Source organism: Zalophus californianus, chromosome 2 (genome assembly GCF_009762305.2).
Source record: "Zalophus californianus isolate mZalCal1 chromosome 2, mZalCal1.pri.v2, whole genome shotgun sequence".
Classification (NCBI taxonomy): domain Eukaryota; kingdom Metazoa; phylum Chordata; class Mammalia; order Carnivora; family Otariidae; genus Zalophus; species Zalophus californianus.
The window spans coordinates 120775081-120789935 of NC_045596.1; the positions used below are offsets into that span (position 1 = coordinate 120775081).

The following is a 14855-nucleotide window of genomic DNA, read 5'->3' on the forward strand; positions in this document are numbered from 1 at the left end:
GTCCCTAGAACAGAGAGTGAGTAGAGGAGGGTGGCTGGGATTAACCAAAACTCCTTGTTAGACTTTTACCAAATATATAACCAGCAGAATGACTTTTAATACATTGGCTTAATTCCCAGCTGGAGGAGAAAACAATCCTATCTTTGTGTCATGCTTACTTCTTAGTCTGTTGTTTATTTACTATGACTATGATTAATGTAAAAATGTTTCATTGAACATGAATTTAACCATGCCTTAGAAGAATTTTGTAAGCCTCAAGTTAATTTAGGCAACAGGAATATAACAAGTGTTTTTAGTTTTAAGCTTATGATATAAAAGTATAACAACTAGATTTTAATGATATCCCTCTCCTAAATAGTCTGTATATTCCTGATATCTTTATTTAGTAGCACAGAAAAGAAACAAACACTCTCTTAAAATTCCATATTCTTATTCATTCATTCAACAGACTTTTAAATATCTTCCACATGTTACACATTTTCCTAGGTCCTGGAGAGACACAAGAGAAGAAAGGGAAACATAGTCCAGAAAAAGCATTTGAGAACGTTTCTACTATATGCATTCAATAAACATTTATTGAATGCTTCTGTAGTGTTTTCCTAGCTCCTCTGAATATAAGGAGTTGAAGGAGATAAAATACTTTGGTCGTTTAAATGTCATCTTCTAAAACATCCTTCAGTCCTAAACTAATTGCTTCCTTGTCTGTATTCTTGTGTTACTTCATATGCACCTATATCATAACAAAGGTTACACTGTGTTATAATTTTGTGTTCAAATGTCTGTCTGCCCCATGGTGTCTCCATGAGGATTGGAACCCTGTTTTATTTGTGTCTTACCCCATGAAGAGCACAGTATTTGCCTGAGTGAGTGACTGACTGGTCTTGAGGAGGATTGAATATGTCACTTTTGCCTTCAGAAAGCTTTCATTTCAAAGGGGATGGGAAAGGAGATAGGGGAATTCATTCATTAAAAGAAGCAAAGTTCTATAAAAGATGGGTTATCCGTGGGGCGCCTGTCTGGCTTAGTCAGTAAAGCATGGGCCTCTTGATCTCAGGGTCATGAGTTCAAACCCCACGTTAAAAATAAAAACCTACTTAAAGAAAAAAATGGGCTGTCCTCCATGAAAATTTTCAATTAATGGATCCTCAGTAGAATAACAGTTTAAAGAGAGGGAGAGGATTTATTTAAGATGCTAAGTGAGGAATGTTAGTTGGCCACTTCACTAAAGAGAAAAAGGATTATTTTCTGGGTATTTAAATAAAAACTTAAGGGAATCCTGTTCATATATGATAATCACATAGGTTTATAAACCAAAGTAAACAAGCCCAAGTATGAAATAGTTACATCCACAGATAGATAAGCATTTACTAAATCTTAGGCAAAAAACAACTTAGTACCCCCCCCCCATCTGAGTTTCCACATATTTGAATGTTTGGGGAAAAATAGTCAAAGCATCAAACTGGAGGGTCAGCAGGGAAAGAAGAGGCAGATGCCTCCCCTGAAGAACTGTACTTCACTATTGGGTCCTTATTTGTCACATCCTCATTCCTTTTCCCAGTGCACACGAATCAGTGTCCCTACACTTTGCCCCAGGCGGGCGACATCTTCTGGTGGTGGTTGTTTAACGGGTAATTTACATTCTTGATCTAAATGGTGTCCTCTCCTCTTCAAATTCATCTGCTCAGGCATAAACCATATTGTCAAGTAGTGTATGAGCTACATGCCTGCATATTTTGCATCATATATAGCATGATATATGTCATATAGCATATATAAATGCATATTTATATATATATATAAAATATATATTTTTTAAACATTTATTTTGGAGAGGGAGAGAGCAAGCGTGTGGGTGTGTGTAGAGGGAGAGGGAATCTCCAGCAGATTCCCTAGTGATCGTGGAGCCCTGATGCGGGGCTCGATGCAGGGCTCAATGCGAGGCTCGATTCCATGACCCCAAGATCATGACCTGAGCCGAAACCAGGAGTTGGTTTAACCAATTGAGCCATCCAGGCACCCCAACATGTAATATACATGTAATATATTTTTGACAAACTCTACTTTAGAATCTCTTCTTGAATGAGTCAGAAAGAGAGTGAATGAGGGAGTAATCAGTAGAATTTCAGTTACGAGTAAAATACCTGTTTACTGAATGCCATGGCCTATGACTCAGAGGAACTTCATGGCTATTGAAAAAACAGCTCTTCTAGTGATCAAAAATGCCACTGTGGTTTCACAAAGTAAGAATTTTATTGAGGAAGAACTAGAGCCAACTTGGGTTATTCAACAACAAAACAGGAAGGCAAAGTTAATACGCCCACTTTCCTTGGCATACCCACTTCAATTTTTCTCCACCTCAACCCCCCCCCCCCCCCCGCTTATATCCCCAGAAAGACTCCCTTGGGGAACACATGGAAATTATTCATTAATGTTATCTGAGTGAAAATATGCTCAGTCCATAGAATGCCTTGAGGACCTTTCACATAAATTGACTGCTTCTGGATTTAAAAAAAGAGGTTGAATGGATTTAAGGGAATTTTCTGAATTGTCACGTTAGTTGCAAAACACAGTACTTTCAACACAAAGTGAGCCTTTTATTGGGGAGAGGAGCTTAAGAAGTCACTATATATCTTGAATACGGTTTTGAGTCATTGTAGAAATAGCCTGAAGTCAGGCCCCAGGGTATTACCACTTCCTATTGCCAGAAGGACATAACAAGATAACCTATCTCAAGAAAACTGGAGTCTACAGGGCCAAATTATTTACTTATCTCCGAAAGCTATATCATTTACTTCTTTTAGTAGCTTTGACCTATAATTATCACCTTCTTTGTTACGATGCTTAAGGAGTCCTACTGCCTTGGCCATCTTAATGGTGAGGATTTGAGCGGTGATGACCGTTTGTTTACATTCCTGAACTGAAAAGAGCCTTCTCACTACACTGTGGCACAGGCAACAGTGACTGATGGAGGAGTACCACTGTGCGTTGTTTCCCTGAGATTAGCTAATGAGCAGTTGTGACCATGCTTCCAGCCTCACCCAGCCTGAAACACAACCTCTTATGTCAAAAACAGTTAAGAACCATAAAAATCTTCTGAAGGCATCTCTAAATGATGGCAGTGGTAGAGCAATTTAAGTCTATGACATTTTACTTAGCAGATATGATGTTTATCTCTGTTTGCTAATAGCATTCTTTTTCTTCATAGCATTACAAAATAAAAAATCTGAAAATGTATATATATGGATTATTTTTTGCATAAAGGGTTGAAATTTTGAGTCAATAGTATACACACACACACACACACACACACACACACACAGATAACCCTTCAAGAAAAATCAGTCTGAGACAGGTATTTCAAGAAAAATGTGAAATGAAACAAAAATTGATTCCCAAGCTTTTTTAGGCTGCAAGTGCTTATTTAGAGGAATGACTTCAGCTCTGTGATATTACCAAATATGCCAACAACAAGCAAAAACTATCTCAGATACTATTCCTAAAAATTTTTGTAGATCTGGGAAAAAAACATTTTAAAATATTGATATGTCTTTATTTTAAGAAATGTAATTGCTGGAAATGTTTAGCTACTGAATGGAAAATGTCAGTATAATTACAGTTTTAATCAATGAATTTTGATTGTGATAAAGTTTCTTATAATGTTTAGTATGTTCTCTGGTTCAAAATTGGTTAGTTAGATTTTGCCTCCCTGGTGTGGATTTTCTACTCACAAAGCTGTCAGTCTTTCTGAGGTGCTTAAAAGAAAGGTGTCCTTAGAAAGCAAAGGAAATGCTTTGCAAGTGACAAAAATCACTGCGTTTCATCCTAATCCTGATTTTCAACCAACATATACTTGGAACCGTTGTCTTCTGATGCAGACCTCTAATGCCTGAGGAATGCAGAGCCACGGTACAACCTGCGCAGACGTTGACTTCGGAGTGTTCCCGGCTCTGTCGGAATGGCTACTGTACCCCCACGGGCAAGTGCTGCTGCACCCTGGGATGGGAAGGGGACTTCTGCAGAATCGGTGAGTGTTTCTGTTGTCCCCAGGAAAGACTGGGCATGGGACAGTCCTTGTCAGTCCTTGTCAGCTCTTTCTTCTAGAATGATCTATGGTTCAAAATTTAGCCATTTATCATATTAACGCCCAATCTGTTTCTAAACTTGTAAATGCAGTCTTTCCCATGTTCCTGTTGTAAACAATGCACTTCTAAAGGTTAATCATAAACATAAAAGACTTTTAAATAACTGAGTCCTTTCAAAAAGTACAGAATGAACACAGCACAACGCGATCATCTGTACAGGCTCTCAGTCCCAGGTTTGAGATTTCACACCAGCCAATGACCTCGTGTTTGCAAAGCCCCTCTCCAAGTGCCAGCATTTTCCAGACACCCCATAAATGCCCTCCCTAACTTTACTGCTTGCTTTCTTGCGACAGTGCCTGAAAAGCAGGGTTTTTCAGTGGGTGTTATTAAATAAAAGGGGAAAGCGCAATTATCTGGAGGCACATTATGAGGTTTTTAATTCTTTTTGCCACTCCTTTGTGACCCATCAGCTAGGTGTGCAGCTACTCAGAGACAGCAAAAGAGATTTATTCCAGGGTTACTCTATCCTTTAACCAGGGATTTCCTCAATTACATGCAACGATGTTTACATTCTGCTTGATGTGAAGAAAATTAGTTAAATCCAGATACCTAGTTTAAGATGGTATGTGTTGAAAAATGCATTTTCAGGAGAAATTTTCTTTTCCTTTATATATGAGGTGATGGGTGTTTGCTAAATCTGTTTGTGGGAATCATTTCAGAATATACGCAAACCGAACTTTCATGCTTATACCTGAAACTTACACAGCGATGCATGCCATTTATTTCTCAGTAAAACTGGGAAAGATTTCCATAAGGATAAACGCATTTTTAATGCATTTTCAACAACCAGCGTATGCATATTCTTACAAAAGAACTTGATCTCTGCTATCTCAGATATTAAAGTATCTCTTGCCAATGAAAATGTGTTCCAAATTCATATTTAATATTATCTTTAATGCCTAAATGTTATCTTTCCTTTATTCTAAACATATGTTATTTGTTCCAAAAATGATAACCATAACTTGTCTATATATCATCTAACGAAATGTAGCCAACACTTAAAGTCACATACACAATTATACATTTTAAGCTTAAATTGCTTCAGCAGGAATAACACTACCTGGTTGATTATTACTAGGGTTATATATCTAGGAGAGAGCTATCATAATTAAAACTCTACCAAAATTAGGTAATTACATCAGTTAAAACAAATACTTACCTTTATTGACCCATTCTGTCTTCTTTTTCAATAGTTGACCAAAAAATGAGAATCAGTGTTCAAATGCACAAATATTCTAATTCTTGATAATATATCTTTCTTCTGCTCCCTTTAATAATACCTATTCTCTCTGCTTCTTTTATAATAGTGTCCATTCTGTTGTACTTCTTACTTTGTATTTTGCCTAACCTTGTAAGTCACCTCAGGTTATCAGATAACAAAAATTTACTGAGTGCCTTCTGGTAATAGTATGTTAAAACTGAGGGTAACCAAATTATTTTGTTTTGCTTTTTTTAAATTTTATTTATTCATTTGAGACACAGAGATACAGAGAGAGAGAGAGCATGAGCAGGGGGAGAAGCAGAGGAAGAGGGAGAAGTAGACTCCCTGCTGAGCAGGGAGCCCAATGTGGGACTTGATCCCAGGACCCTGGGATCATGACCTGAGCTGAAGGCAGACACTTAACCCACTGAGCCACCCAGGCATCCCATAACCAAATTATTCTGAATATAGGTGGCATTATACATTACATTATAGATATTAATAATAATAATGTGATATAAATGAAAATAGACATTCTTTGAGATAACATGAAGTTTTATTTCAATAAAATACTTTAATCTTTCTACTAGTCAGTTTAAATAGTCTGAATATATAAGATAAAGCAGAACCATTTTATAAAGGTAATCTATTCATGATGTTTTTGACCCAAGCAAGAACTTTATTCATATACTAACATAGTTCATTGCCCACAAATTTTAAAAAATCGTCTAATTATTCTCTAGTTTTTTCTTTTCCATTTGTCAGCGACAGACCCCTGGGTTTTGATTAATGCATTTGAAAAGGTTAAAATAACCCTGTCCCCCAAAAGTGTAAAGAAACATGTTCAAGGAATTTGATTCTGTCTACAGTGACTGCACATCCCAGATTTATCCCATCAGTAAAATGCAATTAACTTATAGAAACCAATTTTATCTCTATATTTCATTTTAGCAGTACATCTTTTTTTTTTATAGAATTAATTAATTAATTTATTTTTTAGAGAGAGTGTGCCAGCAGTGGGGTAGGGGCAGAGGGAGAATCTCCAGCAGACTCCACACCCAGCGTGGAGCCATGACCCTGAGATCATGACCCGAGCCAAAAACAAGAGCCAGACACTTAACTCACTGAGTTACTCAGGTGCCCCAGCAGTAAATCTTTACATTTCCCACCTATATTGTAGTGGCAAAAATCCTTATATGAATAGATCCTGTGTGTAACCCTGAAAAGGATTGCTAAGAATATCCTTTCCTGGCCAACTGCACTGCCCCAATAAGGGCTACAAAGTGTAATCAGAGATGAAGCAATGTAATGCACTCCCCAGGAGTAAAGGAGAAGAGGAATCCAAGGGAGTCCCCATGAGAGACATACCATCGAACCTAACTGGAGAACTGAACGTGCCTTTATACAGCACTGGAGAGGCCGAAGCCGCTAGGCCTCCCTCTCAGGCCAGGCCCTTCCCACATTTTAAGGTCCTACCCTGGAAGAATGGGAACCTAGAGTTACTTGGAAGGCCCTCTGTTGGAAATGCCCTAGTGGCACAGAGGTTTGAAAGAGCCGGAATCCTCATTGGAAATAGAGTCAGTTCCGGAAGGGATTGGAATTGTCTCCCATGATCTCTGTTTCCCTAGAAATGTCTCCCATTCTCTACTGAGCTCTAGCCCCCACATAACCGTGGCTCTGGAAATCTTCTTTCCTTCTTGTATTTATCATCTTTTGGATCATTTTGTGACTGGCTACTTCCTCCTCCCCCTCCCTTCCCTTACTCATCAAATATTTGTTGGCCTCATACTCGGTACTGTTTCTGACATACAGAATGAGAGTGTGGTTTTATTGCCTTTTTTTTTTTTTTCCCCTCCCAGCAAAATGTGAGCCGGCATGTCGTCATGGAGGTGTCTGTGTTAGACCGAACAAGTGCCTCTGTAAAAAAGGATATCTCGGTCCTCAGTGTGAACAAGTGGACAGAAACATTCGCCGAGTGACCAGGGCAGGTATTCTTGATCAGATCATTGACATGACATCTTATTTGCTGGATCTAACAAGTTACATTGTATAGTTACTGGGACTGTTTGAATATTCCTTTCTAATGGGCATTTATTTTTTATCCTGTCATTAAAAAGAAAGACTGTTATCCTGCTACACACTTCCTGTGATTTCATTTTCTTTTATTAATTTAAAAATAATTTACAGAAATGTGCAGATTCTGTGTGTGTATGTTGGCACGTTTGTTCACAAAGGCACGTACACACACACTAACGACCCCTGTACGCGTGTTTGCATAACAGATGGGTTTTAAAAATATATATTTCCTTGTGTGGAGTAATTTACACAGAAATTCCATTGTAAATTGATAACGGAATGTTTATGTCACCAGAAGAGATTATTTGACTTCCCAGGAATTTTCTGTCTGTAATAACCAAAGTCAACTTTAATGGAGTTTTGAAACATTACTGTGCAATCTGATGGATCTCATAAAAAAAGGCAATATTTTTATATTAAAGGATTATAATGTGAGAGAATGTTTCAGAACTCCCTGATGAATTTCTAAATGGGCGACTTGATATAAAATTGTAATCTTCATTTGTATCAATGTATCCAATTACAGAATGTTACCCACTTACTTTTTTTTGGCAGAGAAATCTGGTTACTCTAGTTTAATCTCAAGATTGTTTTCAAGTGTTTTATAATTAAATCATAACAGCATATTCTAAAATCAATCTTCCTAAAAGGTCTGCTTTTATTATATATTGTATCTAACAATAGGCACTGGGTTTGTGTTACCTATTTATATTTTTTATTTTATTTTTATAATATAGACATCACCTAGATGAAACACCTTTGCCCTGTCCTGTAAAATACTAAAGTTTACATTTTTCACCAACTTAATTGGAAAGAAGGGGAGTGAGAAAGCAAACAGTCTTTAATGTGCTGTGGATCTAATCTAGCAATGTATCCTTGTGCCAACATGTAATCATTAACGACGGATGAAAAAGCAAGAAAACAGCCAATCCTTATAAAATTCCAGCATTAAACATATGTAAAGTGCATAGCAAGACTGTCAGTGTATATGTGATTAGAATGTTGCAGATTTCACACTGAACGAACCTCACTGGAGAAGCGCTCACTCGTTTTGAACAAATCTTGGCTATGTAAGCTGTCACTTGTACAAATTTTTTAAATAATAATTCTTGCCAAATATGGTTTTTAATGTATATGTTCCTTTAGAACTCAATGAAAATCCTCTTTGGTTAATGTATGAATAAATTTCTGTAAATGTTCTGTTCAGGTTTTTAAAGAAATTGCCATGTTTTAATTTAAAGCAGCAAAAAGTCTGATGGACATTTTTCTTAATGGTTTTTGAGGCCAGCTCTCCACATTCGGATCATAACAAAATTATAAGGCCTCTTTGCACTACGGAGAAAACATCTATTGTGATGTGCACACCCACTCTAGGTTGTCCTATAAACATCTGTTCTTCCAGAATCTAAACTGGAGACTAGTGTAGATTATGCAGCATAGGCTGACTTTCCAAACCTGCTCCTTACCTATAGGAATATGAACCTCAATTAAAAAGAATAAAATCGTGTAGCTAGTATTTCTCTATTGTTTTAAGGCGAGAGATTTTCAATTAAAGCACAGTGAGCATTTATGTAGAAAGGTTGTTTAAGTACACTGCTCTTGTCTTCCATATATGATTACTTAAGTTTCAAGTGACCTCATGCCAAATGGAAATGGGTTGAGAAACCTTGGTTCAGTGCTTAGTGAACAATAGCCTGCATTAAAAAGTGCATGCATAATTTTGCACAATTTAGATTCAATTGACAGTCTATTCAAAGAAGTCTCAGGATTAAATGAGCATGGAGACCAAATTGCCCTCTTACCCCAGAAAAGGGGTGGTCCCTTCCAGTCACACTAACACTTCATTGGCCCAAGAGTGTGACAAATCTTGCCATGAACCTGCAGTAGCCTGCATCTGGAGGTTAATAGCAGTCTTTTGTCTCCGTTGCTTTCTCTTCGTAGCCCTTTTACTGAATTCCATCACAGAAAGTTTTACAATTAAAAAAAAAAAAAAAATGTCCTGACAACCATTTTTGTAAATGGACCTTACCATCTAATCGTCCCTTATTCAATGTGGGTGACATTAACAAAATGTGAACTTCTGGTGAGGGAGCCAGCTGTCTAAATCTGTCAAATTGTGCAGTTTTATTACACACTCTCCTGTTCATAGTTTCACTGAAAACAATAAGGACACTGCTATAGATTCAGCAAAATCTGAAAAATCCGAGGTTTCTTCTTACACAATCCTTCCATCTCTTCCAAAAGAATCTCTCCAAAAGGAAAGGTGTTATATTGCCATTTGTCCTCCTATTTAAAAATATCTATATTAAATTGACCAGGCCCAGACTTTTTACACAGTCCTTTCCCAAGTGAAAGAGTTTCAGATGTCTTAGAAAAACATATGTACCCCAGGTGTCACTGCCTTTTCTATTGTGAGTCATTAGAATAAAAGAGCAAAACCTTCTAAAAGAGAAGATAGCAAGATCCGTGGATATTAAGTCCGAGCAAAGAAAGTCAAGTCGTTGGGAGTCATTTCTTTCTCTTCTCGGGAGAGACGTAAAGAGCAGTGGCTAATTGATGGCTACAAATTTTAAACTCTGTGATCATTTCAAAAACAATCTTTTGACCTTTTTGTTTTCAATCAAATTTTTAAACTATGTGACTGGAGAATTATCTTAAATGCTCCATGAAAGGCAGGTAGGAATTGGTTCCAAGTATGAGCCAGGGAGCAGTGATTGTTTTGTCATGCGAATGGCAACATCTACTTGGTTCTTAATGCACACAATCAGAATGGAGAAAAATGTCCTTGGCATGAATGCAGATTTGTGAGATAAAGATAAAATAAAGAGATAGAAAAATGTACGGTTATCCCTTTGTCCATTCTGGAGCTTAAGCTTTGGGTGTCAATTTAATGTGAAGGGCTGTTAGGGTAGTTATAAAAGGTTGGAGAAAAACTCTCTACCGCCGCTTTTGCCAAACTCTTGTCCTGGTTAATAGAACCTGTTTTCCTTGCCAGTTAGTTAAGGTAATGAGAAAAAAACTGAATTGGCACATCATTAAACTGAAAAGAAGGAAAGACTTAAAAAAAAAAACAAAAAAAACTTTGTGTGATGATAAAAAGTTCCATCCATACCTTTTCTTCTTGGAATTTTTTTTCAGTGTGGCTATTGTAAAATATTTTATCACAAAGAATACTCAGAAGTCTTCTCAGATTAATGGACTATATCATAAGGAACAGAAAAACCTACACATACCAAATACACACTCAACCTAAATAGAAAACCATTCCCTTTTTCATTTATATACTTCAGAGCAGGCACCTCTTCTCTACTGATTTCTTCGAAAACGATTACATACCAATTTATTAACAACTTTAATATGTTTCTTTTGATATTGCTTTTATCTCTGTATCATAAACTGTATAACAAGCCTACCAGGCGTAAGACACGAGGTTAGATGTTGCATCTAGGGTCTTTCAAAGTACACATTAACTTAAACTTAATTATTAGTCTAACATTCTTAACTTTGAGACAGAAAACAGAAGCCAAACCCAACTTTTTAAGTGGAAAAATAAGGTATACCATAGGCAGATGTAGTCGGCTGATCAATAAATTAGTTTCTTATGACTCTATAGAATGTTACCTATAGTATTTATCTCTACCCCCACCTCTGTCTCTATCTCTCTCTCTTCTCCCACCCACCCCCAATGTATCCTTCTTCCATTTAACCTCTTCCTTCTCTTCCATTTCTATTGGTTTTGACTAAACAGATAGGTCCTCGGTACACCCATAATGAAGATGTACTGTGGCAGGTTGTGATTGATTTTGCTCATTATGGCCTTTTCTTTATTTTCCTAAAGATACCCTCTCCCAACATCACATTTGCTCAGACGCTATATCATGAAGAACGGTAGACAAGTATGAATATACTAGATTGATCTGTTACAATTACTGAAAGAAAAAACCAAAAGCATAAATGACCATGAGCCTGGATGCTCCAGTTCGGCTTGTGTGCCATCATTCATAAACAGGAAAACATAAAGAATATCCCAGACAAGAGCTTGAGCTAACAGCAGGAAAAGTTAGTAACCATTTCCTATTCCGGCATGACCATCTCTATGGAGTCTATTTTGAAGAGGATTATTCCAAATCTCTTCTTTGCCCACCTCTGGGATGAGACTTGAACTTGCAGAGAAATCAGACCAAAGTTCCATGCCCAGAAAATGTACATATTTCTGTGTCTGCCGTAGGAAGTTAGTGGGCCCATTATTGTGAATGCTGGTATACTTTTAGGAAGTTCCTCTAGAATATCCTAAAGAAACATGTTTACTATCTTACATTCTTTCTCTTCATCACGCTAACCCAAATTAGTCATGCCTCCAGTAATTAATGATGTCAAAGAAGGTGGAAACCTAAGAACAGAAGCATTTCGATATTAAAAATACTAAAAACACGACCATAAGACCTGCCAAACACTAATCCTAGCGAACTTCAGCACTTCTTTCTCTTAAATGTCTTCTCATAAGTTTTGGAAATTGTTCTAAAATCGCTGTTTAGAAGAACAAGCTGTATCCAAGAGAGCATGAGTGCTGTCGTGCCATGTTCTTCTCAAGCAGAGCGGTACCTTCCCCAGCTGCTATGAAGAGGTGTATTCCTCTATCGGAGCAGCACTTTCCTTAAAATCTCCAATTACATATGAGCCCAAGAGACACCCATCACTTACCTTGCATTCTTTTGTAAAGGTCATATATAAGTGGGTTGAAAAAATAAAATATAAATAATGGATTCCTCGTACCAACATAAAGCCTTAGGCCTAAAACTTGTTATTGCTTTTTTTTCTTGCCAGACTACACATTGACTTACCAAAAAAAAAAAAAAAAGGTATCAATTCAACATGAATTCTAAAGTTGTACCTCATTGTATATCACAAAGTCAGACATCAAGTTTCAGTCGGGGTATTTTTTTGCATCTATTATATATTACTTAAAATCAAAATACATGTATAAACATGCATGCAAATTAACAAATGTTTGGGGAGTTATCTCAATTGACTATAACATTTGAAGTTAAAATACACATTTTAGCACATAGGATAGAAAAAACAACATTAACACTGATGGGAAATTCATAAAGGATAAATTTAAAATAAGCTTTGTCTTCACAGAAGCTAATTCCTGTACATTTCCTTTTGCACTAAAAAACTACTAGCCAATACTTTCCATTCACATGAAAAATTTGTTGTCAGGTTTGACATAGCCTCTGCCCAAAATGTATGTTGGATATTTCTTTACCTCATTCTTAAAATCTGAGACATGCTTTTCCTAGAATAAATGAAGATTTCATGCATAGTAGAATCTAATACTATTAATACATCAATATATTCTATTCATTATACTATTGAGAAATTGAATTGACAACGTATGGAAAGTCAAGTATTTTCCATCTCTCATATTCACAGGACATTTTTGGAGCAAGAACCACGTAGTAGCAAGGTAAATGATACAAAGGTACTATGGAATTTGGGGGTGGGGGGCTTGATTCCCTAGGCCATGTTAAAGAAGACTATTAATTTGAAAGAAACCCATCTAATTCAAATGAAAGAATTATCAAATCGTTATCATCGATAAGCATAAAAGGTATCTGAAAAGAAACTCCTGTGTCTTTCCTGGCTTTATCTGTGATTAACTTTGTCCACTTTTAAAGAATAGTTAACGTTATCATTCTTTCAACATGTGTTAGTTTTCCTAGCTGTTCATTTTCCTCTGAGTTGTGGACAAATGGGACAATTTGTCCATAACCTTATTCACAAAAGATTCCAGAACAAATCCTTGCTTGAACTTCTGTCAAGAGGTGGAAAGCTGTGGGAGCAAGTAGCGAAAGCAGGTACATGTTGGAGGAGCAGGTACTAGTTGGGATTCCTATAAATGTGCTTCTGAAGAGTAACATGCAAAGCCATTGGCTCAGATAATCCCTCTAAATTTGACTTAACCTGATTTATTTAACCCAGTTGTTATAACATGCAGTTCTCTTTGATCAAGCCTCTATTATTCAGCTATCCTTCCATCCATTAATTCCACAAATATTTATTGAAGTGCCTAGCATAATTATGTGCTATAGAAAAGGCAAGGATGTTTACTATGGGGGATTGTGAGCCCAGTGGGTATGATGAACATGTTTGAAGCAAAAGACAATAATCACACCCAACCAGCTCCAATTCAGCTCAACTTTAGAATCCAACCAATAATAGTACAGATGGCCTAAAGTACATCTGTGTGTATCTGTATGTGTGCACACACCCATGTATATATATTTATCTATCTGTACAAACACTACATATGTATACACACTATCTATGTAATATATAATATATGTATAATGCATATAAATTCTAACAAGTGTATTTGTGTTATCTTTAAAATAGAACGATTGTATCTTGAAGTGGTAAATGCAGAGAATTGGTTTTTATTGTTGATCTGTGGATTTAATGATTTTTAGGTGAAAAGGATGTTTAAGTGTACAATTTCTTTTCTTAATTTAATATATTTATGTAAATGCATGCCTGAAATTTGGTTAGATTGGCTGTGTTTTGTGTCCTTTAACATGATCAAATGTATTAAACTTTATCTTATGACCTGATGTACATGTGCTATTCTAAAATTCTTTTTTATTTTAGTATATAAAAGTTTTTCCTAAATATTCATACTGATGATATAAACGCTTATCTTTAAATATTCTCTACCCAAACTACTTCTTCAAAATATTCTTGCCTTTTGCCATTTTTCATGTTCTAATTTTAAAACTTTATTCCCCAAAGTATATGTCAATGTTAAGGATCAGTTATTGCATATATATATATATATATATATATATATATATATATATATATATATACACACACACACACACACATATACATATATGCATATATTGGAAAGCCATAGGATGTTATGCTGATTTAAATGTATTCTACGTTGTAAATGACTTAAATCTGATCCTTTTAAGCCAGTTAGAATCACTAAGGGAAAATATACAAGAGCAGTTGAGAGTGTTGAGTGCCCACATTGAAGCAAAGAAGCACACAGAAGGGACGAGACATGAGAAAAGGTGATTGCAGATACCCCCCAAACTTTGTTGACCTAGCCATGTTGCTTTCAGTGGACCCCAGCAAGATTTATATATGGTCAAATATGCTATTTTAAACATAAATTTTAAATCTGCCAATATTCTTTAGAAGAGCAAAATGATTTCATCTGGGTCTTCTTTCTTCCTGAATAAATACATCTCTTTGACTCACTGAGGGGAAAAGCTGCTTCTCCCTAAGACATGATTATTTCTAAGAGAATAAAAAGTGTTATAAGGTGCTTATTCATAAACAGTCCCTGAGATCAGATTAGTCTCTCAAAGTGTTAAGTTAGGCAAAAATCACCCAATGAAAAGTATCCTTTAGTTCATTCCACA

The 14855-nt window shown here is 36.2% G+C and overlaps 1 protein-coding gene across 3 annotated transcripts in view; it reads left to right on the forward strand.

Annotated features, from left to right (window-relative positions):
• LOC113925083 (hedgehog interacting protein) overlaps positions 1 to 14096 on the forward strand; it is a 95129-nt gene extending 81033 nt beyond the window's left edge. Inside the window, exons 12-14 of one of the 3 annotated variants that reach the window (XM_027599607.2) lie at positions 3876 to 4024; positions 7203 to 7327; positions 8157 to 14096. In XM_027599607.2, the coding sequence (XP_027455408.1) occupies positions 3876 to 4024; positions 7203 to 7327; positions 8157 to 8171 (289 nt within the window). In that variant the 3' untranslated portion in view covers positions 8172 to 14096. The other 2 variants (XM_027599608.1, XM_027599605.2) reach the window with 2 other exon arrangements.
• Positions 14097 to 14855: the final 759 nt, after the last annotated feature.